Below are 24,726 nucleotides of genomic sequence, written 5' to 3' on the forward strand. Positions count from 1 at the left end.
GAAGGTTCTTGTCTGGTGGTATTATCGCTGACTGCTAATCCAGATAATGTTCTGGGGACATGGCTTCAAATGCCGCCACGGCAGATGGTGGAATTTAAATCCAATATGAACCTGGAATTAAGAGTCTATTGATGATAATGAATCCATTGCTCATTGGTGGAAACACCCATATGCTTCATGAATGTCCTTTAGGATCGGAAACCACCATCCTCACCTGGTCTGACCGACATGTGACTTCAAACTCACACAAATCTGGTTGACGCTTAACTGCCTTCTGGGAAATTAGAGACAGACAATGGCTGCTGTCTAACCAGCGACACGCTCATCCTTTAATGAATTAAAGAAAAATACTTTACTTGTCAGCAAATGGTTACTGAAAACATAATCAAAACGGCCATGAAGGAAATGAGATGAAAACATAAGAAATGATAAAGAACACTTTTCTGAGTAGTCAAAAAGTTTAAAAATGCTGAAAGCAAAGGTTGGCCTTTTAGAGGATGAAAAAAGCGAGGTAATAATGGGAAACCCAGAAATGGCAGAGGTAAATCAACAGTTCTGTTTTCACATTGCAAGATAATTTCTTCCCAAAATTTAAAACAACTGCAAAGGATCATGATGGAAGTACTATGACGAGGAAGAAGCTATTAAATGCATTGATGGGTTCATAGGCAGGTCAGACCCTCGGCCTGCAGTCGATCATATTAAAGGATGTAACAGCAGAGATAGTGGATGTGTTAATTAGGATATTCAAAAAAATCCTTGAATTCTGGAACGGTACCGATGTATTGGAAAATTAATAATGTAGTACTCGTTCCCAAAACAGGAGATAGGCAAAAATTCACAAACTGTCGACCAGTGAGTTTAACCTCTGTAGTGGGGAAGTTTCTTCAGTCAACCGTAAAGTAAGAAATAACTAAACACTTGGAAAACAAAGATCAATTCACCAGGGTCAGCACAGTTTCATGATGGGCAGGTTGTGCTTGATAAACTTGCTGGAGCTCTTTGAGAATGTAACCAGCAAGGTGGATAATGGGGATACAGCAACTGCTGTACATCTGAACTTCAGAAGGCATTTGACAAGGTGCTGCATAAGGGACTGATCTAGCCGGTTAGATCCAAGGAGTTAAGGGTAGAGTATTGAATTGGATAGAGGATTGACTGACTAACAGAAAGCAGAGCATCATGATAAATGGTCTTTCCCTGGCGAACTGAAACTATTGAGGTGCTTCAGACCTGCCTATGCTCCCAAGCATTTCCATGGATTGACTTGGATGTGTTTTGTGGGATAGGGATTGTGTGTTCCGGGCATGAATGGGTGTATAGCAGGGTAGGGTTTGTCAATGTGAGTGGAAATTTAGGTCTAGGCAGAGTAAGTGCAGTGGTTAGTCTGAAAGAGGAGGTTTGGTGGTGAACTGCGTATCAGTTTGATAGTTATTAAAGTTAAAGATTACTTGTTCATTTCTCAAATCACATTTACGTAAATACTCAGCTGTAACTCTCCAAAGTCTCTGAACCTTAATGGTCCTCCATTTTTCAGAGACCTCTAGAATTCAGATAATTGTAAATTAGATGTTTCAACTTCCAGCCAATTGGCATGAGTTCAGCCATGACAGCCATCCTCCCCGTCCCAGTGCTCAGCTCCTGCCTGTGCGGCTGCTGCAGTGACCTTCCTCCCAGAGAGAACATTCTGCCTTGCATTGATAAGTGAGGAAGGCTCACTGGACCTGATTTCCAAGTATGGGGACGGCAAACACGAGGGGACACAACTTTAAAGTGAGGGGAGATAGGGAAAAGACAGATGTCAGAGGGAGCTTCTTTACTCAGAGTAGTAAGGGTATGCAACGGTAGTAGATTCGCCAAGTTTAAGTACATTTAAGTCGTCATTGGACAAACATATGGACGTACATGGGATAGTGTAGGTGGGATGGGCTTCAGATTAGTATGACAGGGCAGCGCAACATCGAGGGCCGAAGGGCCTGTACTGCGTTGTAATGTTCTATGTTCTATGATTCACTCTGATTTCTGTCCGGGGGTACTGCCAGCTGTTGGGTATTTCCAGCAGCACGGCACCTAGTGGGGCAGCACGCTGGTTCCGTGGTTAGTGTTGCTGCCTCACAGTGCTAGGGACTCGTGTTCCATTCCAGCCTCGGGTGACTGTCTGTGTGGAGTTGACACTTTCTCCCCATGTCTGTGTGCGTTTCTTCCCACAGTCCAAAGATGTGCAAGCTGGGGGAATTGCAAATGTTGTTTCAGTGATTGGGAGTTTAGGTGCATTAGTCAGGGTTAACTGTAGCATAATAGGGTAGGGGAATGGGTCTGGATGCGTTACTTTTCAGAGGGTGGGTGTGGACCTGTTGGGACAAATGGCCTGTTTGCACACACTGTAGAAATTCGATGAATCTGCATTTCCTTGGTTTGTATTTTGTGAAACCTCACTGCTCTTCACAGCAATCCAATGAAAGTTCCGTTGGTGAGATCTTCAAACAGTTACTGGGGTGGCATCAGGATGTTCTTCTTCGTAAATTATATGGCAATGGTTAAGGTCGAGGGCATGTTTCTAAAGAGGGAACCAATGATCATGATCAGCAACTGTTAGGAATCAGAAATAAACCCCAGTTATGCTGTAGACTTCAGCGGGAGCATATTGGCAAACGTTTACAGCTGAGGATACATTTGAGTAACTAACAAGGTCAAATTAACAGAAACTAACATGCTCAGTTGGTCATTCTATTGTAGAGACACCATCTCCCCCCACGCGTTATGGCCTGGTCTCCTCCTGTCAGGAGCACAACACCAGTTCTGCAATCTGTGGTTGTTTGGCGATGGACTATTCCCCTGACGTCACCAAGGTAACCTTGAAGAAAGGAGGGGAGCTGATCACGACTGGATTGAAGACTTACCCATCAGTGAGAAACAAGAAGGGAACCTACACCTTGAGCAGCCAGTTAACCCTGCCCGGGTCAGCGGCACATTGCCCCAGCAAAATCTACTGTGAGGTTCAACACAGCGGGTCACACAAGAGCAAAGAAATGCCATGTCCAGGTACGTGTTGTGGGAGCTGAGATAAACAGAGCATCTGGGATTAATATGAATAAGGCATTATTTATAACCGTTCTCACAGAATCACCTTGTACAGCACAGGAAAAAAGGCCCTTTGATCCATCCAGTTCATGCCTATCAATAACAGCCACCTAACTGTTCCAGTCTCATGTGCCAGCACATGATCCATTGCCTTGCGTGACTTGCCCTTGCAAGGATGCATCTCAATACTTCATACTTATTATGAGGGGCTCAGTCTCTACATGACTTATAGGTGCTTTTTCCAGGCTAACACCACCCTCTGTTTGATTTTGCTTTCCCCTGAGATCCACTTGGAAGCCTCAGGCCTTACCTTCACCCTGTGCCCCTGAGGCATTGACCTGTCCATTAAGGGGAAAGGTTTCATCCAGTTTACCCTGTCCAAGCCTAAAATAATTCTAGACATCATGATAATCTTCTCCCTAATTCTCCTCTGCTCCAAGGAAAGCCCCTGTCTATCTAATCTAGTTTCATAACTATAACCCTCCAACCCAGGCAAGATCCTGACAAATCTCATCAATACTGCCTTCAGTGTAATCACATTCCTTCGATAACATGCACACAACGCTTCAGTGTGGCCTAACCAGTGTTCTATTAAGTTCCAGTATCATCTCCCTACTCTTCATTGTCAATGTCTAGGCTAATAGAAGCAAATATCCTCCCACTTTCTTAGCCTCTTTATCTAGACGACACAGTACTATAGGGGATCGGTGGGTACATGCACCAAAGATCCTCAATCCTTTCCAGGGTTCCACCATTCAAAACATCATACCTCACAGATTCTTCTGCCGAATTACATCACCTTACATTTATCTGGAATAATTTCCATTTGCAACTTCTCTTCACACACAATCCTCCTGCAATCTCAAGCCATTAAGCTCATGAATTACCAACATAACAGTTTTCATTTCATCTGTGAATTCACTGGTTAATCCTCCTAAATTTGAGTCTCAATCATTGGTATGTAAGAGAAATAGCACGGAAATCAACATTAATCCCTACAGAACACCAGGAGACATAGATTTCCAGTCACGCAGACTCCCGATGACTATTATCCCCTGCTCCCATCACTCAGCCATTTCTAGATCCAATCTGTCAAATTAACTCGGATCCCATTGGCTCTGATTATTGCTATCATCTGGACATCGAGTTATCTCTCTGAAAACTACTATCAAATTGTTACACATGACTTCCTCTCAATAAAACCATGCTGAAAATTGTTGATTTATCTTCCAAATGAAGACTAATTTCACTTCTCAATAGTTTCCTTACCTCTGAGGCTAGCTTGACAGATCAATGTTTTCATTGTTTATCCCTTCCTTCGTCCTGCATAACAGTGCAAAGTTGGATAATCTACACTCACTTGGCACAACTGCTGTGTCCAGACAGGAATTCGAAATTATTGTCAGCAACCCAACTATTTCATCCTTTGCAACGCTCAACAGCTTGGTATACTTTTTATCTGCCCTAGAAATATAACCACTTTTCATTCAGCAAGACAACACAGAACATCACGTCATGTGTCCTAATTTCTGAAAGTACATCACAACACCCCTCCATGATTTCGGACCCCACACTGTCCCTCTAACTAGTGAACACTGACACAACACATTCGTTTTGACCACAACCTAATCCTCCGGCTCCACTCCAATAATAACACTTAATGGGCATTACTGTATCCCGAATAATTCTTTTATTATGAATGAGCCTGTAACTTTTAAAAAATTTTCCTTTATTTTGACTGCTATTATTTTCTCATGGTCCCTTTTGCTCTTCCAATTCCTTTGACTTTCAAACTCCCCCTTGCACGTTCTGTACTCCATATTAGTTTCTATTGTTTTGAGATTTCAGTATAGACCGGAAGCCTTCCTTGTTTCTCTTTATCTCCCCCTCCATGCCCTTTGGTGTCCAGAGCCCACTGCATTCTTGGTACCACGCAGTGGCTTCCTGGGAAATGTCCTCCCTGTGATTTTCCTATCTCTTTCTTAAATGTGTCACACTGCTCTAACTCAGATTTACCAATAAGTGTCAGCTTCCAGTCCACTCTGGTCAAGTCATTACCTGACCTTACTAAAACTGTCCTTCCCCTTTTCAGAACTTTGGGCCAATTTCTATTCCTTTGCAGTACAATCTGAAATCCAACTGATTTACGATCACTGTCTGCAAAGTGCTCCACCATTGATGTTTTACCCAAACGGTCGACTTCATTCCCTAAAGTTAAGTTCAGGTTCACCCCTCTCTTGCAAGGTCTGGATTAAAATTCTCTGTATTAAACACATACATTGTTCAAATATTCTCCTGGGGGCATTTTCAGAATTATGTTCCCTCTAAATTTTTGACAAAATGAATATCCAAGCCTATGCTGAGGAAGTGAAAAACCTCTTTTCTCATTCCCCTATTTAATTTACATGTCTCTGAAATTTGCCCATGTATTTGCACTTGGTATTTTGGACCAACAGTAAGGTCTATCGTGCTCTCCCAGTAGTTATGTTTGCTGTGTTTTGGTTTTGAAGTACTGTCCATTTGCCTTTGTTCAGGAGGTATCCATGATTTCATTTCTCTTTACAGCCTAAAATACTCTTGTCAGAATTGCAACAGAAACAACACTCTGTTCCGCACACCCCTGCCCCCATCATTTTCTATCTTTCCCTGTCTCGCCTGAAGGCACTAAATCCTGGAATATTGAATAGCCGCTCCTGCCCGGCTCTCAATATGTCTCCGTGATAGCAACGGCATCATATCTTCATTTATGCCAGTAATTCGTCTGCCTTGTTCATCAGACTCTGTCATTAAAACGAATACCATCCAACGTTGCTATCTCCCTTCTGGTGTTACCAGCCTATAGTTTCTCTGCCTCCTTGACTCCCTTGCTGTGTCCTCTAAGTTTAGCCTTTCACATTGTCCTGCTGGGCTTTCTGTGTGGATCCCAGCTTCTCCAGCACTCTGCACAATTATGATTCTTGTATCCATTAACCATAAGAAACCTTGATATATGAGAACTGATTGTATTTGTTATGAAATTCATCGGATAATGTATGCGATGTGTTTCCTAAAGGTACAGATCCTCTCCAACCAACCCTTCTCCTAACTGTGAGCTCCAGTGAAGAAATCGCAAGCAGCAAGTTTGCAACCGTCGTCTGTTCAATCATCGAGTTCCGTCCGAAGTCAATCTCCGTGAGTTGGTTGAAAAATGGCCGACCCTTGGATTCTGGCTTCTTCAAGTCTCCCGTGTGTGAGGCGAACGGGAACTTCTCGGTGACAAGTCGGCTGATGGTCCCTTATGGTGAATGGTTCAACAGTGCGGTCTATACCTGCCAGGTCACTCATGGAGAGAACACTCAAAGTAAAAACATCACCGCACTCCAGGGTAAGAGACACAGACTGAGAGAGCTACAAATCAATCTGAACTCTGATGTGAATCAAACACACGAATTTATCAGGCATAGTAAACAGCACGGTACAGCTTCTCGTTTCCCAACATGCCACGTATCTCATTTCAGTTTGAGTGTTACATTAGCATTGCTCATAATTCAACATTTTGGCAAGTCAGAAAAGCATGTTTCCTCTCTGTTGAAGATAGATATATAGACAGTGAGCTTTGTTAAATAGTTTGTTGCCTGACCATGCTGGGAGAGGCATTCAGAGTGCTGAATGCTTGCCTGGTAGCTGCTTCAAGGATACGTTTGGGGTGGAGGGGGATATTGGAGAGATATATGATTGAAACATAGAAAATACTGAGAGACTGAGGTCGAGTGAATGTGGAATAGATGCTTTGACTGGTAGGCGAGACTAGGACCCAAGGGCACAGTCTCAGGGTCAAAGGGGCACCGTTTAGAACTGAGATGTGGAGGGTTTCTTCAGCCAGAGGGTGATGAGTCTGTGGAACATGTTGCTGCAGAGGGCTATGGGGGCCAGGCCATTGTGTGTACTCAAGCCAGAGATAGATCGGCTCTTGTTTAGTACAGGGAGAAGGCAGGAGAATGGCTTTAGCCTGAAATGTCGATTTTCCTGCTCGTCGGATGCTGCCTGACCTGCTGTGCTTTTCCAGCATCATTCTGATCTAAACTCTGGATTGGCCTAACAGCCTTATTCTGATCCTCTATCAAATTGACGTGGTTAACATATGCAGTGACCCTTACTTGAAAATAAATCAAAATGCGTTCAATGCTTCATTCCCTGCTCAGGAATGACCTGTTGGTTGGACATTGTACGACATCGATTTTTATCTGGTACTGAGCTCTTTAACTTCATTTATGGGATCAGACCACAGACCAAGTGGCGATCACATTTGATGAACGGGGATAAATGTGATCTCACTGAGCTTCTTTAAGATGCTCTCTGTAATTAGTGGATGAGGCAGGAGAATAAATTCTGGTGGGAATGCTACAATAGGGATGAATGAACTAGGAACTCGAGACAGGCTGATTTAGCCTGTTTGGGGTGGTGATGTTTACACAGTGAGTAGTGGATGTCTATAAAATTAGTGACATTTCCATCGCGTTTGTAGATTAATTTAAGACGCTTTTGTTTGTGTTTTTTTTCTCTCCTGCTCTATGAAGAATTTTAAAAATGCAGCTTGGTAAATAAAGTGAAAGTACAGACCAGTTCTGAACTAACTGAATGGAGGGAAAGACTTAAGGAGATAGGTGTCTTTCTCGATATCCAATGCTGTACTCAATGTCTTGTTTTCATATCTATTCCAAACACAGCCCACGAGGAACAATGACATAAATTAGAGAATGACATCACACCAATAACGCAAAGTATTTTTAATCATGTTAAATATAATGAACAGAATTTCCATGGCTGTTCACCGGTCCTGTAACACTTTAGAACTCTGCAAAGAGAATAATTATTATTTATTATAATTTGTCCAAAATTTGGGATCTGATTTGGCAGTCAGTGTGACCAGCAGCACTTGCACCTAAAGGTTACGAACATGGAAATGAACTCATTATTTCAGATTACTCTTGTCACAAGTATCAATAGATGGTCTGAAGTGAGAGACAAACTCTGAAAGAAAGGTCATTCCATGGGTTACATGATGGTATCTTCGATGATTTTACTTTTTTCACAGGTTTCACTTGTTACAAAGCCAGTGGTCTTTCGGAATAATTACACAGGGTATGTTATAAGTAATCACAAATACTTTCACAGATCAAAATACATCAACAATAGTAAGCATCGTTTCAGCAATAGTTGGAGTTGCCATTTTGAAGGTGGTGTCTTCACCCTGTGAAGGAGTAATCTGAAGATTGGGTGTTTGTATCAGAAATGGGCATTTTTCATTGACTTTGATTTTTGTTTCATAGAAGATACCGAGTGCCACCCTAACACCGTTAAAATCCTCCCACCGCCAGTAGAACAAGTCTTACTGGAGGCGACGGTGACGTTAACCTGCGTTGTGTCCAATCTTCCTTCTGGAGTCAATGTGACCTGGAAACAAGAAAAGAAGCCTCTGAAATCAGAGATTGCTAAGCAGCCTGGACAGAATCCCGACAGCGTGATCAGCAAATTAGACATTTCTACTGAAGCCTGGCTGAGTGGCGTTACTTTTGAATGTGTGGTGTACCATCAGAATCTACCGACTCCGCTGAGAGACTCCATCCACAAGGAGAAAGGTGAGCGGTAAGATTAAAGCACAAAGGAGCCCATGTGTAATCCAGATCCAGTTACATCAATGGAAGGCTTTGATTGAAATGAACAAACACCTTTGGGAGCATTAATGATGCATCTGATGGCAGGATAGCTAAGTACCTGATTAAGAAAAAGACTGACCAAAGGATATTGTATTCTGATTAAGTCAGATAAGGTGGGAAGAAGCCTGGGTTGTGATGTCACCATCAGCAATGACAAATGCACAGAATGTCCTCGTTGTGGGCTGGAAACATGGAGGTGACTTTTAAACTAAACTCTTTACTTCTTTTACTGAACATCATGGATACCATTCTGCTCCTTTAGAAAATGAAAGTGAATAAATCCCAAATTAAAAATGGTGTATTTTAATATTTAGTGAAATTGCGATGTTGATTCTGGATTTTTATAGTTGATTAATATTTATCTCAAATATTCTGCAGTGATTAATCCGCTGGAGCCATCAGTGTCGGTCCTCCTGCCACCAACAGAAGAAATCTCCGCTCAGAGGTTTCTCTCCCTCACCTGTTTAGTGAGAGGTTTCTCCCCCCGATAGATCTTCGTCAAGTGGACAAACAATGACAAGCCGGTGAATCCCAGTAACTACAAGAACACCGAGGTGATGGCGGAGAGTGACAACATCTCCTTCTTCATCTACAGCCTGTTATCCATTACAGCGGAGGAGTGGGCCAGCGGTGCTTCTTACTCCTGTGTGGTGGGACATGAAGCGATTCCATTGAAGATCATCAACAGAACAGTCGATAAATCCAGCGGTAAACCGAGTTTCGTAAACATTTCACTTGCACTGATGGACACTGTTAATTCATGTCAATAAAAATCTCAAAGTTACATTTAATAATTCAACAAAAGTAATAAAGTTTTTTTTTTCCTCTAGTTGTGAGTTAAATACTGAATTAGTCGTTTCTCACTCTGACTTACATTGCATATGTGTAGTTAAAGTGGATTATTATCAGGTCTAGGACAAGTGTCTTGTGCAGTTAATGTTCCCTGCTCAGATACACCCTGGGTCAGAGACAGAGTAAAGCTCACTCATTGCAGGATTCCGCCAAGTACCTTATCCATCCAAAATCCCTCTGTGATGAAATCTAACAATGTCCATTTTATGTCAAGAGTAGAGCACGAGTTTTGAACTTGGTGTTCTTGATTCCCCCAATTGGGCATTCTTACAAAATTCACGTCAGTTTTAAACTGCCACATTGTGCCAATTGGAAATGTAAATTTAAGAGACCTTTAAAATTAGTTTTGATTGGAACATACCAATCGTAAAGAGTGCAGAGCAGTTTGAATGTAACCTTTGTTTCTGGGGAACTGCCAGAGATCTTGCACCAATGCATGAGTTGACAGAATGTATCTTCACTTTCACACCAAAGAGAATCGACAGATAAGCTATTGTGGAGCAAAGGGAAGAGGGGAACGATGAATGGTCTGTCCTCTTGCTCCCTGCGCAGAGTTTTCATGGTAGATGTCCTCTGTAATGTAACCCAGTTACTAACAGGAACAGTCAGCTTCTTGCTTGCTGTCTAAGATTTAAAATTTCCATGCAAAATAATACCTTTGAAGCATGTTAACAAATGATTAACATTGATTCCCATAATCCAAAACTGGTGTTTGCATTGTCCCGGTTTGAATTCCATTGTTTTGTCTCAGTTTCCTGGAGCACATGGGATCAATTCTTTATTCGAACACCTGATATTATTTTGTTTCACATACAGAACACAAGTAGACATTTTCTGATAAACATATTCAGAAATGTTATCTCTGGGACAGTGGGGATTTGAACTCAGGCCTTTTGTCTCAGAAACAGAAATTCTATCACTGCAACAGAAGAGTCGCTCATAAAACGCTTATTTCTCCACGATGATGGAAAATGTTTCCTACAACACCAAGGTCAGATCTAATTGTGGGCAATCCATTAAAATTAGAACAATAAAATTAGAATAATAAAAATTACAGTCTGGTATAAGAGCAGAAACGCACACAGATACAGAGATGCTCACAAATGACACACGTGAAGACACATATACAGGCTCTCACCTAAAGACACATATTTTTGTGCACACTCAAATGTGCATATAGATAGGACGTCACACACGTATACTTGCACAGAGCTACACATGCAAATGGTACTTGAACACTCACCTAAGCTCCTACAAAAACTCACATACACCAAAAGAAAAGCATTTGCACAACTGAGCAGGGGTACTCACACATAACCATGAGAAACGTAGACACACGGTAACACACAAATGGACACGAATACATATACATTCATACAGCACAATGCGTACAGACATAACACACACATAAACACACAGATACAAAATCCGAAAAATGTCCTCCCACATGTTGACTCACACAGGCACATAAGTGCACAGAGATAAACATTAATATCATTATTTTCCCATTTTCATAATCACAAACATACGATGACAGAGGCAGCTTAGTTATTTATTTTTAAACCACATTGATCAGCACGGTCACACATACACACAAATTTAGAGTCTCACATGCAGACAAGTGCATAAATTAACAAACAGTGGGGCATATTAAACAAGGATAATGGACACAACCATCAGCAAGCATCCACACACAATAACACAAACAAGCTTATTAGGATATAGTTTAGGAAAGATTGCCACACAAGCACACATCATCACATAAATATAATCATCCATCAAAACGTGACGTTGCATGCTAACATTTGTTAAGCACAAACATGAAAATAATCTAGTTCAGGTAGGATGTGAAATAGACACATAAACACACATTTTAGATAGCACTAATAAAAAGTGAACACTCACAAAGACATTACAAGATAAACATAGGCAGCAACAAAGTGGCATATTTGCATGATGATGCTTACACAATGTGAAAAGGCCAAAATTTACATACACAAAGATGAGCACACGAATAGGTTTGTTCATGCACAGACTCCAACATGGGCAAGAGTGAACTAAGAAACACTCATAACCACATGCACAAACATTAAAGAAAAACCATAAACACCAAGCAGTAGATCAAATAAATTAAGGGACACATGCACAAAAATGTATTCCTAAATATTCAGATCCTACAACAAAAATATGAAGCAATGCTTTGATTGTGATGTAACTTATTCGTGATTTGCCAAGCAAATTGGTCACCAATACATAAAGATGAGAATCACATTTGAACTTTTAGTCAGTGATGGCCACAATTTTCAATTAAACTGTCACAACCTATATTTAAAATATAATGATATAATTAAAATAATCATTTGTTATAAGCATTCGCCAAATAATAATATCCTTCAATAAATAAAGAAATAAACTAATTTAAAATGTTCTGACATGGACAATGAAGAAAGAACATGTGCAGTTAGTATTTGTAATTTCTTGCTGAGAATCAATTATGCACTAATAGATACAGATAAGAGAGTCACATTTGAGAAATACCTGACTGTTTTATGAAGATGTAACGTCTCTATTTACATGACTTGGGTGCAGATAGATCGATCTGGATCAATAAACAATCTAAATGCGATCTCTCGGCTTTATATTCATAGATTCAATAGATCGCACCTGGATTGAAGACTATGAGGATGATAACAGCAACATCTGGACAACTGCTTCCACATTCATCACCTTGTTCTTCCTGAGTATTTTCTATAGCCCTGCCGTCACTCTAGTGAAGGTGAGAATAATCACATCTTTCTCACGCCAAGCAGCCCAATATGTTTTGTGAAATCTCTAAGTGTGCCATTGAATAAAAATTAAATCTGAATGCCCCCGATCATAAACAAATGAGTCATTGTTTTATCTCTCTTTTCCAGGTTAAGTGAATGAGTTGTGGACCCCTTTGATTTTCCTGATCTGCTTATCAAGGCCTCTGACTTCCCAATCTACAGTCTGTCCTGTTGCTGACTCTAACAGTGAGATGACTTCAGTTTATCAGCGTATAACTGAGACAATTATTGATGGATTTTCCTTTTTACTATGATATCTTTGAGATGGTTGTGGTTGGAAGAATGTGGAGCTTCCCAGTTGTTTGAAGCCCATTTGTTTTGTTTTAATTTGTTCCTGACTCAGAATGGTTGCCGACCCTTTCTGATGAGCCGTTGTATTCCCTTTCTTGTGATTGTAACTGATGGACAGAAAATTCCCACCTGACAGCGCATGTGTTCTTGTCTCAATGTGGCATCCAGCCATTATATTCACTTCTGTTAGCTTTTACATCAACTTTTTGGATAAAAATGCTTTCTGAAATGGTTAATAAATTTGAATGAATATGCACTAACCTTGAGTTTGCTTAATTCTTTCTTCTAGGCCAGTCAGTAATAATACATTTTCCCACATTCTACTCCTTTCCCAGCCAAATAACTCACTTGTTCTGTTTGGTTGTGTTTCATCCAGTCATTTAGTTTAATGCTGCGCTACCATGCAGCCCACTAATGTAAATGCACCTTTCACACGATGTGCCTGATGGAACACTCCAGAGGCAGAATGATTAGAGAACATTTCCTCTTATGCACCAAGGATCACGACCTCGGGTCACCTAATGATACAAATTAGGAGCTTTGCTCCACCAGAAGCTGAAAAAAGGCAGACAACGGAGTTTGAATGTTTACTCTACACCGTCTAAACTACAAGTACTCCCAATTTCAGTACAGCCTGGGTCCCTAATGCATAACTCGCCACCTAAAGCGCCCAACGAAACATTCATCAGCCAAAAATGTCAACGTTCAGTCAGGTATTCAGACACAACACGTGCACAATCCAAGAGCGGATTCTCAGAACTGGAGTTTTTCTCACACATAAATCTCATGGAGTACAATTCCTGGGATCTACTTGACACACCACACCTGTCAAATCCCAGGGAATGAGACTGAGATCTATCTGATACAAGGATATTACTGAACAGCAACCCTCAAAAATAATAAATTAGAGGTCGATGTTGATCGGGTAAGGCAGAGCTCATGAGTACTTGAAATATTCAGCCATGGGGATCTATATGACGCAAGATGGAATTGAGAACCAATCCCAGCAACTGTTCACAGAGTCAGGAAACTATCAGCAGAGGAGAACAGTCCCAATTTCTCAGAGTTGGTGAGGTGTATCATCCCGGGAATAGTGTTGTGAATCAGTCACGCACCCAATCTCATAATTTCGCATTTTTTTTTCAGAAACGTGGCACCTGAAACTAGATGCAACATTCCAGGTGAGACAAGAGACTGTTTTATTTCAGTTTAACATAATTGCTTTGTGTTTGTTCTCTACAGCGTTATTGATGAAGTTGGGATTATTTGCTCTTATGTCCATGTATCATTCCCTGATTTGTGCACATACACACGGGGGATACTCTGCTCCTGCACCGCTTTGGCTTCACACCCTTACTGTTGTTAGTTTCCCCTGAGTTCATCACTAACCAAAGAAGCACGTCACACCTCCCTGAGACTGAGCTCTATCTGACACACCGATATTAATGAATAACAATCCTCAAAAATGATAAATCACAGATTGATTTCGATCAGGGAAGCCAGAGATCAGAAGTTCTGGAAACCCTGCTGCTTTCCATGTCCTTTCCCACAATCCCTCTGTCAAACTTTGAAGCTCTTTGCTGTTCCTCCGATATCCTGACATTTTATTTTAAATTGCTATTAATATTTTTCTGTAATTTTGCATTATAGACCAAAGCACAGGTTGAACCAACAAGGACTCCAAACACTGAACTCTGAGAACGTACACAATAAGGCAACCTACATTCTGAAACGGCAAATACCCGTTCACAAATGGTTAACAAGTACAAAACAGTGGGTGGGATTAACTTGAACTCATCAAAATAAAAGGAAAGTACTCTGGAGGTCCAGCGGTGTAGGCAAGACCTGGGCAGACAGAATGGAGTTCGTTTTTTAAAATTCTTGTTTATTTCCAGAATTTTCCTTCCACACAATGTAACCTTTTATTTCCCATCACCCATGTCACCCATAGTATCTTTATTTTCAGTTACTAACCATCACCTGTAAATTGAATAATTTATATTCAAAGCCCTTCCCGTCATCAAAGGTACGGCAGAAGTAGGAAGAGCTAGAAGGAGATTGGAGTCAACTTTTCTTGTGGTGAAACATTACTGCTGTTCTAAAACAAGGGATTTCTGAGGGATGGTCTAGTGAAGCTATGTGGATGGAACTCAGAAATAAGAAAAGCATGATTACTTTGATGCGATTGTAATAGTACCCCCAGTAGTCAGAGTGAAATTGAGTAGCAAATATGTCGAAAGATCTTATTTATACGTAAGAATAATAGGATTGTAATAATAGCAAATTTTACCCTTCCAAACATAAAGTGGGACAGCCATCGTCTTAAGAGCTTGGATGGTGAGGAATTTGGTAAGTGCTAAAGTCAATTTTCTTCATTAATATGCAGGGCAAGTGACTGAATGGTTAGTAGGGAAGCTTTTTGGGGCCGGGGTCATAATTCGATTAGTTGTAAAATATTTATGGAAAGGATTGGCATTATATTTCAGTTAACGTTCTTAATTGGACGAGGGCAAATTTTGATAGTATGAGACAAAAACTTTCATGGGTTGATTGGAGTAAACTGCTAAAGGGACGGCCGGCAAGAGTGAAGCTTTCAGAAGTGAGATAACAAGAGTTTGGAGGTGTGATGTTCCTGTTAGTGTGAAGGTAAGGCTGGTAAGAGGAGGGAACACTGGAAGAATAAAGGTATTGAGGCTCTGGTTCAGATTAAGAATGAATCGTATATTAGATATAGATATATGAGATCAACTGAATCTCGAAGAGTACAAGAGATGCAGAGACATTCTAAAGAGGAAAATGAGGAGGGCAAGAAAGGAAAATGAGATAACCTTGGGAGATAATGTTAAAGATAATCCAAAGAGATTTGACTAGTACATTAAGAGCAAAGTGGTAGATCATTAAGTCATTGAGATGTACAACTTGGAAACAGATCTTTCAGTCTCACTTGCCCATGCTGACCAGATATCCTAAACTAATCTAGTCCTATATGTCAGTACTTGGCCCATATCCCTCTAAATCCTTCCTATTCGTATACACACTCAGATGCCTTTTAAATGTTGAAATTGCACCAGCCTCCACCGCTTCCTCTGGCAGTTCATTGCATACACACCATCCTCTGCATGAAAAAGTTACTCCTTAGGTACTTTCAACTTTATCCCCTCTCACTCTAAACCTGTACTCACGATTATAGGTTTCGATGAGACTCCACCCACCCCAGGGAATAGACCTTGTCTATTCACCGTATCCATGCCTCTGATGATTTTATAAACCTTTATAAAGTCACTCCTCAGCCTCCAACGCTCCAGGGAAATCAGCCCAAGCTTATTCAGCCTCTCCCTATATAACTCTACATGGTTGTGAATATGTATAAGCCTAGAGGGATGGCTTCATAAATCATGTTGCATTTTATATAAATGTTTTTTTTATTATCATTTGGTTTAAAATGGAGGCTGGGTGCCTTTGCAATTTCATACCAGTAGCACAGAAAGACCTGGGGAAATAAACTGCAACCAAAAAATGGACAAAAAGTTATTGCACCACGGATAATCTCACCATATCATTCGTGTAAAAAATAATCCCTGTTTTGACCTTGAAGTTAATAGAGTCTATTAATTAGTCCTGTGTGTGTAATAATTTTCATCTATCTGTCATTCTTCATTTAGTTATTATAGTTACTGTGTGGATTACTGCACCTCTCTAAAAATTCAAAACAAAATAAAGTAAAACTGCAAATTAAATATTGTATCTAATTACAACAAAAAAATTTAGCAATTCAATGACACCAAATTGGAAAGGAATGTTGAAATGTAGCCAATTCTGAGGAGTACAAGAAGTTGCAAGAGATCATTAATTAATTTACGGTATGTTCAAATAATTAGCAAATGAAGATCCACACATATAAACGTAAGGTGTGACATCTTGGTAGGAATAATGTGTAGGTCACTTATTCAAAGATGCACATCTCAGTGAGGGAGACAAACAAAAGGATTTCAGACAATTACATCAGTCACTAACAATTTCACCACATTTTCCAAAGGCCATAAAAATGCAAACAAAGCTCTAAGCTTCATCTCTAAAGGGATAGATTTGAAAGTAGGGTCCCTATAAAAATTTGGTTGACTATAATTAAGAGTATTGCCTGCAATTCGAGTTGACATATTATAGAATGTATGAGAGAGAGAGTGAAGAGAAGATTTATAAGAATGCTACACAGGTTTCTGGCTGTGTATATCAAGGAAGAATTGTTGTGCTGTTCACTTCTCAGTTGTAAAGAAGGCTGACAGTTCTAAAATTATGAAAGGTTTTGAAAAGAGAAGGCACAGAGAAAACATTTCACTACGGGGTAGAACATAAGTAGAGGCTGTCAATATAAGATGGTACCTCAAGAAATCCAAAAGGGAATTCAGAAGAAACCTCTTCACTGGAAGAATGATGAGAATGGGGAATATGTGACCAGACGGAATAGTCGAAATCAATAGTTTAGATGTATTTCAAGGAAACTAGGCGAGCACTTGGAAGGGATGGGAATAGAGAATTACAATGGGCGATTTAGATGAGGAAAGATGAGAAACACCTTGAGTGGAACATAAGCGCTGGCATGAACTGATTGTGCCAAATGGTCTGTATTTCCTCTGTAATCCTATGTAGAAAATCACCATTGTATGAAACAAAAAGTGTATTAAGAACATCGAGAAGAATTATAAAGTTTCTCACAAAAAAGTCTCAAGTATTCAGCACTGAATGTAAATGATTTTATCACATGGCCACACTTCACTATTTGCTTGATAGCACTGAAACAGCAGTAATCACAGTACTCTTACTAGGGGTAGGAGTAACCAGTGTCCATGCACCAATTGGGGGATCTTAATTGCTTATAAATGGTCTCAGTAGGACCTGCCAACTTGATCCTGGGAATGTTGTGAACACTCTAGCCCTCACGGCTTCTTCGATGACTGTATCGGCGCCGCCTCGTGCTCCCACGAGGAGGTTGAACAGTTCATCCACTTCACCAACACCTTCCACCCCGACCTCAAATTCACCTGGACAGTCTCAGATTCCTCCCTCCCCTTCCTCGACCTTTCTATTTCTATCTCAGGCGACCGAATCAACACGGACATCTACTACAAACCAACCGACTCCCACAGCTACCTGGACTACACCTCCTCCCATCCTGCCCCCTCTAAAAACGCCATCCCATTCTCCCAATTCCTTCGACTCCGCCGCATCTGCTCCCAGGAGGACCAGTTCCAAAAACGCACAACCCAGATGGCCTACTTCTTCAAGGACCGCAATTTCCCCCCCGACGTGGTCGACGATGCCCTCCACCGCATCTCTTCCACTTCCCGATCCTCCGCCCTTGAACCCCGCCCCACCAACCGCCACCAGGACAGAACCCCACTGGTCCTCACCTACCACCCCACTAACCTCCATGTACAGCGCATCATCCGCCGCCATTTCCGCCACCTCCAAACGGACCCCACCACCAAGGATATATTTCCCTCCCCTCCCCTATCAGCATTCCGTAAAGACCACTCCCTCCGTGACTCCCTCGTCAGATCCACACCCCCCACCAACCCAACCTCCACTCCCGGCACCTTACTCTGCAACCGCAGGAGGTGCAAGACTTGCGCCCACACCTCCCCCATCACCTCCCTCCAAGGCCCCAAAGAAAACTTCCATATCCGCCACAGATTCACCTGTACCTCCACACATATCATCTATTGCATCCTTTGCACCCGATGTGGCCTCCTCTATATTGGGGAGACGGGGCGCCTATTGCGGAGCGTTTCAGGGAACACCTCTGGGGCACCCGGACCAACCAACCCAACCACCCTGTAGCTCAACATTTCAATTCCCCCTCCCACTCCACCAAGGATATGCAGGTCTTTGGACTCCTCCACCGTCAGACCACAGCGAAACGACGGTTGGAGGAAGAACGCCTCATCTTCCGGCTAGGAACCCTCCAACCACAAGGGATGAACTCGGATTTCACCAGTTTCCTCATTTCCCCTCCCCTCAGCCTGTCTCAGTCAAATCCATCAAATTCAGCACCGCCTTCCTAACCTGCAATCTTCTTCCCGACCTCTCCGCCCCCACCCCAGTCTGACCTATCACCCTCACCTTGACCTTTTTCCACCTAACACATTTCCGACGCCCCTCCCCCAAGTCCCTCCTCCCTATCTTTTATCTTAGCCTGCTGGACCAACTTTCCTCATTCCTGAAGAAGGGCTAATGCCCGAAACGTCGATTCTCCTGTTCCCTAGATGCTGCCTGAACTGCTGCGCTTTTCCAGCAACACATTTCCATCTCACGGCTTCTTTCACTCACTTACTCTGATTTCCAGTTCCCGTAATATACGCCACCATGGACAGGAGACTGTTCCAGTATGCAGATGGGATACTCTGTTATGAGCCATATGGTACTTCATGAGGAGGGACATCCTGCATGCGTGTCTCTAGGATGCAGGAGGAGGTCTCCCACACAATGGATGACCCACCTACTGCTAACAAACTGCCAGCATTGGCGGGAACAGACTCTACATTGACCACCTGAGTGGCCATCCTTTCCTTAATTTGGGATCAACAAAATACTACAGGTGGAAATATGAGATCCACTGAAACTCCTTCCTTCCCTTATTATTATCCACCTAATGACCTTGCTGCCTGTCCCTAGAGGGCTGAGAGGACCCAGTCCCATTCCAATATTCAAGAACATGAAGAGCTGGCAGACTGGTCAAAATTGATAAAGCTTAACACCAACAGTCTTGTCCTGAGTGTTAAATTCTAAAGTGTAACTTGAGATGAGTTCAATAAAAATGGCAGAAGTACCGAAACAAACACTTCCATCCATCAGAAACAAATTTCTATGTTTGGGAACGGGTGGTCCGCTATTTGGAATGGAGCAGTGCATTTGAAACGTTAATGTGGAGCAGCAATGTTATATGATGGATGTGTGCACAGTTTGAATCAGTTTGCTGATTCAGTTTTGCTAAAGCTTTGGCAGATACATTCCAATTAGAATCAATTAAATCTGCCAAAGTGGACATTAAATACTCACATCTATGAGATGCTTTAACATAGAACATAGAAAAGTACAGCACAGAACAGGCCCATTGGCCCACGATGGTGTGCCGAGGTTTAATCCTAATGTAAAATATAATAACAACCTACACACCCCTCAACTCACTGCTAAACATGTGCATGTCCAGCAGTCGCTTATAAGTCCCTAAAGACTCTGCTTCCACCACCACCACTGGCAATGCATTCCATGCATTCACAACTCTCTACGTAAAGAACTTCCTCTGACGCCTCCTCGATACCTTTCTACTAATATCTTAAAAATATGACCCCTTGTACCAGTCAATCCTGCCCTGGGGAAAAGTGTCTCGCTATTGACTTTATCTATTCCTCTCATTATCTTGTATACCTCAATCAGGTCTCCTCTTTTCCTCCTTCTCTCCAGAGAGAAACGTCTGAGCTTATTCCACCTTTCTTCATAAGGCAAGCCTTCCAGTCCAGACAGCATTCTGGTAAACCATCTTTGAATGCTCTCCAAAGCCTCTACATCTTTCTTACAGTAGGGCGACCAGAACTGGACACAATATTCCAAGTGCGGTCTCACCAGGGACTTGTAGAGCTGTCGCAAAACCTCGCGGCTCTCAAACTCGATCCCCCTGTTAATGAAAGCCAAAACACCAAATGCTTTCTTAACAACCCTATTCATTTGTGTGCCAATTTTGAGGGATCTATGTACTGCACACCCAGATCCTTCTGTTCCTCCACACTGCCAAGAATCCTGTCTTTAACCCTATATTTATTCGAGTTCGACCTTCCAAACTAGAAAAGGATGCACCAAATGCCAAACAGGGGAAGTTTATTGGCATGTATCAGAAGAGTAAGGACCAAGACCAAAAACATGAAACCGGCTTTTAAGCAGGCTTTCAAAGAGAGAATGAGTACCAGAGGGCATCTGAGGACGTTTATCAGTAAAGTACAGCTAATTAAGGGGGCTTGGTCATACTCATGGACAAAAAGATATAAAGCAATCAGAGAACCAAAGAACAGAGTGTGTATATAAGGGGTACAAGAGACAGCATGGATCAAGGCTTTGAAGAATTTAGAGATAGACAAAAGTTTAAACTCAATACATTAGATGATAATGAGCCAGTTAAGATCTCAGTCCTTTCTCTATAAGCACAAGTTTAAGTTTACCAGTCTTGTCCAGGCCAGCAGTAAATGGGATTTTTATTTGCACTGTGCACATCTCCTGATTTCACAAGATATCTTAGTTTTGTAAATGCAATAGAATGCATTTTTCACCGTTTCAGCAATTCATTAAATAGAAATTGACCAAAGTAAACAACTTTCCAAAGCTGTCTTTCAACAGCCAGACTGATACAATATTCAAAGATGATCTTCATGAACAAAGTGGGCTTGTCAGGGGGTTAAATCATTTCAAATTCGAAAACTAGATTCCATTTTAATCATATCAGCTGGATGTTGGATACTCCGTTAACAAAAGGTTCCCAAATTCAAACGATTGTTTGCAAATACAGAAATATTTTGACATAAAGGGAAACAACATTTTATACTGAACAAGAAAAGAGTTCTGATGCGTTGGAAAGTGCACAATGATTGATCGAGATGTTCCCAATGGAAAGATGGACTGGTCAGATGGTGATGGACAGTTGACAGCTGAACTTTGTTATGTTTTCAATTGGCAGGTTGCCTAAGTAGTCAAGGTATTGTCATGCTAAATGAGGCAGAGAATGGCCATCACCAATTTAGTCGAATCACAACAAGCATTGGCAATTAACTGCCAACCATCATCTGGTCCACTCTCCATACCTTTACCAATCAGCACTCATTACCCAGACAGATTAAATGCTTTCTCCCTTTCCATTGGAATTCTTGAGAGTGTCCTGCCAAGTACAATATTAAAGACTTAAATAAAAAAACTTATTTTCATCAATACTCAAATTTCCATGTTGTACCAGCTTGCAGAGTTGAAACTTAACTATAATGTATCAGGCCTACAATGAACTGGTAAAGTTCGGCACTAGTCTCAGAGGAAAACCAGCAACAATGTCCTTGTGGAGACATTACTTTGCCTTTGATCCTATACAACAACAATTTCAAAGCCATTGAGGAACAGAAAAAAAAGAAACAAACCACATGCACATACACACAGCACACTATTATTTAAAGTAATGGAGAGAAATTCTGCACTAACAGAAAACCAATTGTCATTCTAAATACTGAATGTGGCACCAAAAGCACCTTTGTGATAATGACAGTTTAAAAATCTAGCCCATATTGGTTTGCAGCAGTTGAAGAATTAGTCATTCTATTATGAATCCCGGTTAGTTCCGACACCAGTATTTGACCATAGATTCAGATCGTTTTTAAAGGCAGATATCAATATGAAGTTGCACAGTGGCAGCAGCACGGCTCTCCTATGGACAACACTAAAGAGATCTCACACACATTGGCCCTTTAATAAAGAAATGGGGCAAACCTCAGAGATAGGGAAATGTAAATAAAGGAATCACTATCAAGATTTCATCCAATTTGATAGTAACTGATACCTGATCACCAAATTCAGCTGCCACTTGAAAGGATGAAAGAAGCCCCATAAGGAGAACTCCACATTTCACTTGATTCTGTGTCACATTATCGCATGAGAGCTTTGTAGTTGTCTTCTAGCAGATATCATATTTTTCCACAAACCACAGAGATCAGAACCGAATAATGCAGAACCACATCATAATTCATCTTGAGAAACTGTGTCAGTGGGTGTTTGGGTTTGCAGTGCCTCTGTATTCTGAGCTTCGGCCTCAACCTCTTGCTGATCCCTAGTTTTCTTGATAAGTTGCAGTTCCAGTCAGTTTCTATTTCATCATTGTCCCAGATTATAGAGGTTTCAGTATCAGTGAGTTCTCCAGTTTAGCGCATTGGGTAAATCAGCAGTGGCTCCACTGAAAAGGCTTTTAAATCTTGAGGTTCATAGAACAGCACATAGTTATCCATGTTAAAAGATGTAATAACAATTAACAACATTATATTTGATCTGCTATATTTCCCATTACTGATTGCAATGAATCTACCTCATGGGATACAGAAACTCACCAATGTGAGTAAAAACCACTTAAACTTTGGCAAATCCCAGGCTATTGACTTAAGAGAATAAACTCCATACAATAATGCAACAAAGAAAAGCAGATTGAAGTCAAATGATGCACAGGTTTGATAGAGAGCAAAACCCTCTCTAACCTAGCAGAGTAGAAAAGTTGCGCATTTATATAACATCTTAATACCACCTCAGAGTATCCTAAACATCTCTTTCCAGATCTCTGACCCAAGTGCAGAACCCCTGGGGCCACTGTCAACTACATACTATGAAACCCAGGGAATCATAGGCGGAAATATCAGCATGTGCCCATGTAACAGTTTAAAATGTGTTTAACACCTCCGTTCGAGTAACTAACAAACTTTTTTCGAGGTATGAACAGTAAATGAGAATATGTCACTTGGCGCTTCGAGCCTGTTCCACCATTCAATAAGATCCTGACTGACCCGATATTAACAAGCTTATAAAACATTCCACTGACAATATCCCACTTTAGCTTCTCTCATTCTATCATTTTAGTATATTCTACTACATATCTATTCTAATCTGAAGAATATTTTTCCTGCTGTTAGTCACTGTTCCACACTGTACTCCTTTCCTCATTCTCGAATTTAAAGAGCTTCCAATGCTATTCCTCAGCCTATTCTTTAGACAAGATAAAATAGATTGCAACAGACTCCACTGTTTGCTTGTACTTGACACAATGAGAACTATTGAAATATTTCAATACACTCCTTTGGTGACAAATATGATTTGTTTTAATCCTTTAAAACTGGTTCAGTTCGTTTTATATTTGCATTGAATGGTATTTCAGTTTCATCCAGATGTTAGTACAAAGTGAAATATTACGGCACTGAGCTTTGTCTCATTCTCCTTTGGTGGAAGTTGGAAAGGAGTGCTTTCTTACAACAGAGGGTCAAGAGAGTGAAAAATGAACGGCCAAGTTGAGTAATAATACATGCAGGTTCTGACAAAGCCAATTTTCAATCAGAGATGTTCTATACAACAACCGAAGTACTTTTGATCATGTAGTCACATGTCAGAAATGTGATATCTAATTTGTGTACCGTGAGAAAAGAAGAAAGGAGATGAAGACCAGATGGTCTGCTCATCGGGATTGAGCGCTAAATATTGGCCGGGACACCAGATATAATCTCACTTTAATTCAAAATAATAAGGGTCCCATTAGAGGGCAGAGTTGCTTTGGTTTAATGCCTCATACACGTCTGATGTGCAGGATTATCTAAGGACTGCACTGCCGTGGCAGTATCAATTAGTGTATTCTAACCCCGAGTGTAGATCTTGAACCCTCTGACTCAGCGATCAGCATTATACTCAGTGGCACCTGAGCAACACACAATGCTCTGAAAAGTGGCTTATTATTTACATCCCCAGGGATTAATGAAGCAATTAACGGCAATTGCATCAATTCTGCATGAGATGCAAAACAGACCTCTGATGATAGAATGATAGTCTCCCTACCCTTGGTCAGTAGGCTTAAGTTCCTAAATTAGACTTAGTAGACTTGGATTCCTGTCCCACCTCCTCCAGAGGTGTGTCATACATCGCTGAACATTTTAATTTTAAAAAAAGGAAAACCTCTCAACCAATGGGCTGTTGTCATTTGGAAAGTGCAACATGTGTAATTAGGAATCAGCACTTTGGGTCACCTTTGCTGATTCCCTGTGTGTTCTACGGGAGTCAGTAATTTCTATCAGTGTCCACCGTTAAAGATACAAAAAGTTCTCTAATATCTCTCCTCAGTAGGTCATTCTTCCCTTTTGACTATGGGCAGTGAGCACTCAGTCCTATCTCTTTTTTAGCAACAAATGGCTACCTTGCTTCCAGCC

The 24,726-nt window shown here is 41.2% G+C and overlaps 1 gene segment (V, D, J or C); it reads left to right on the plus strand.

Annotated features, from left to right (window-relative positions):
* Window positions 1-2,976: 2,976 nt before the first annotated feature.
* On the plus strand, window positions 2,977-9,604 carry LOC148139646 (Ig heavy chain C region-like). The segment is given in 4 exon segments: window positions 2,977-3,042; window positions 6,134-6,445; window positions 8,391-8,699; window positions 9,156-9,604. Coding segments are annotated over 4 exon segments (747 nt in total).
* The last annotated feature ends 15,122 nt before the right edge of the window (window positions 9,605-24,726 follow it).

The sequence above is a fragment of the Chiloscyllium plagiosum genome, unplaced genomic scaffold (genome assembly GCF_037043375.1).
Source record: "Chiloscyllium plagiosum isolate Xiang-an unplaced genomic scaffold, Cpla_swu_hap1 HiC_scaffold_38, whole genome shotgun sequence".
In the NCBI taxonomy this organism is placed as follows: domain Eukaryota; kingdom Metazoa; phylum Chordata; class Chondrichthyes; order Orectolobiformes; family Hemiscylliidae; genus Chiloscyllium; species Chiloscyllium plagiosum.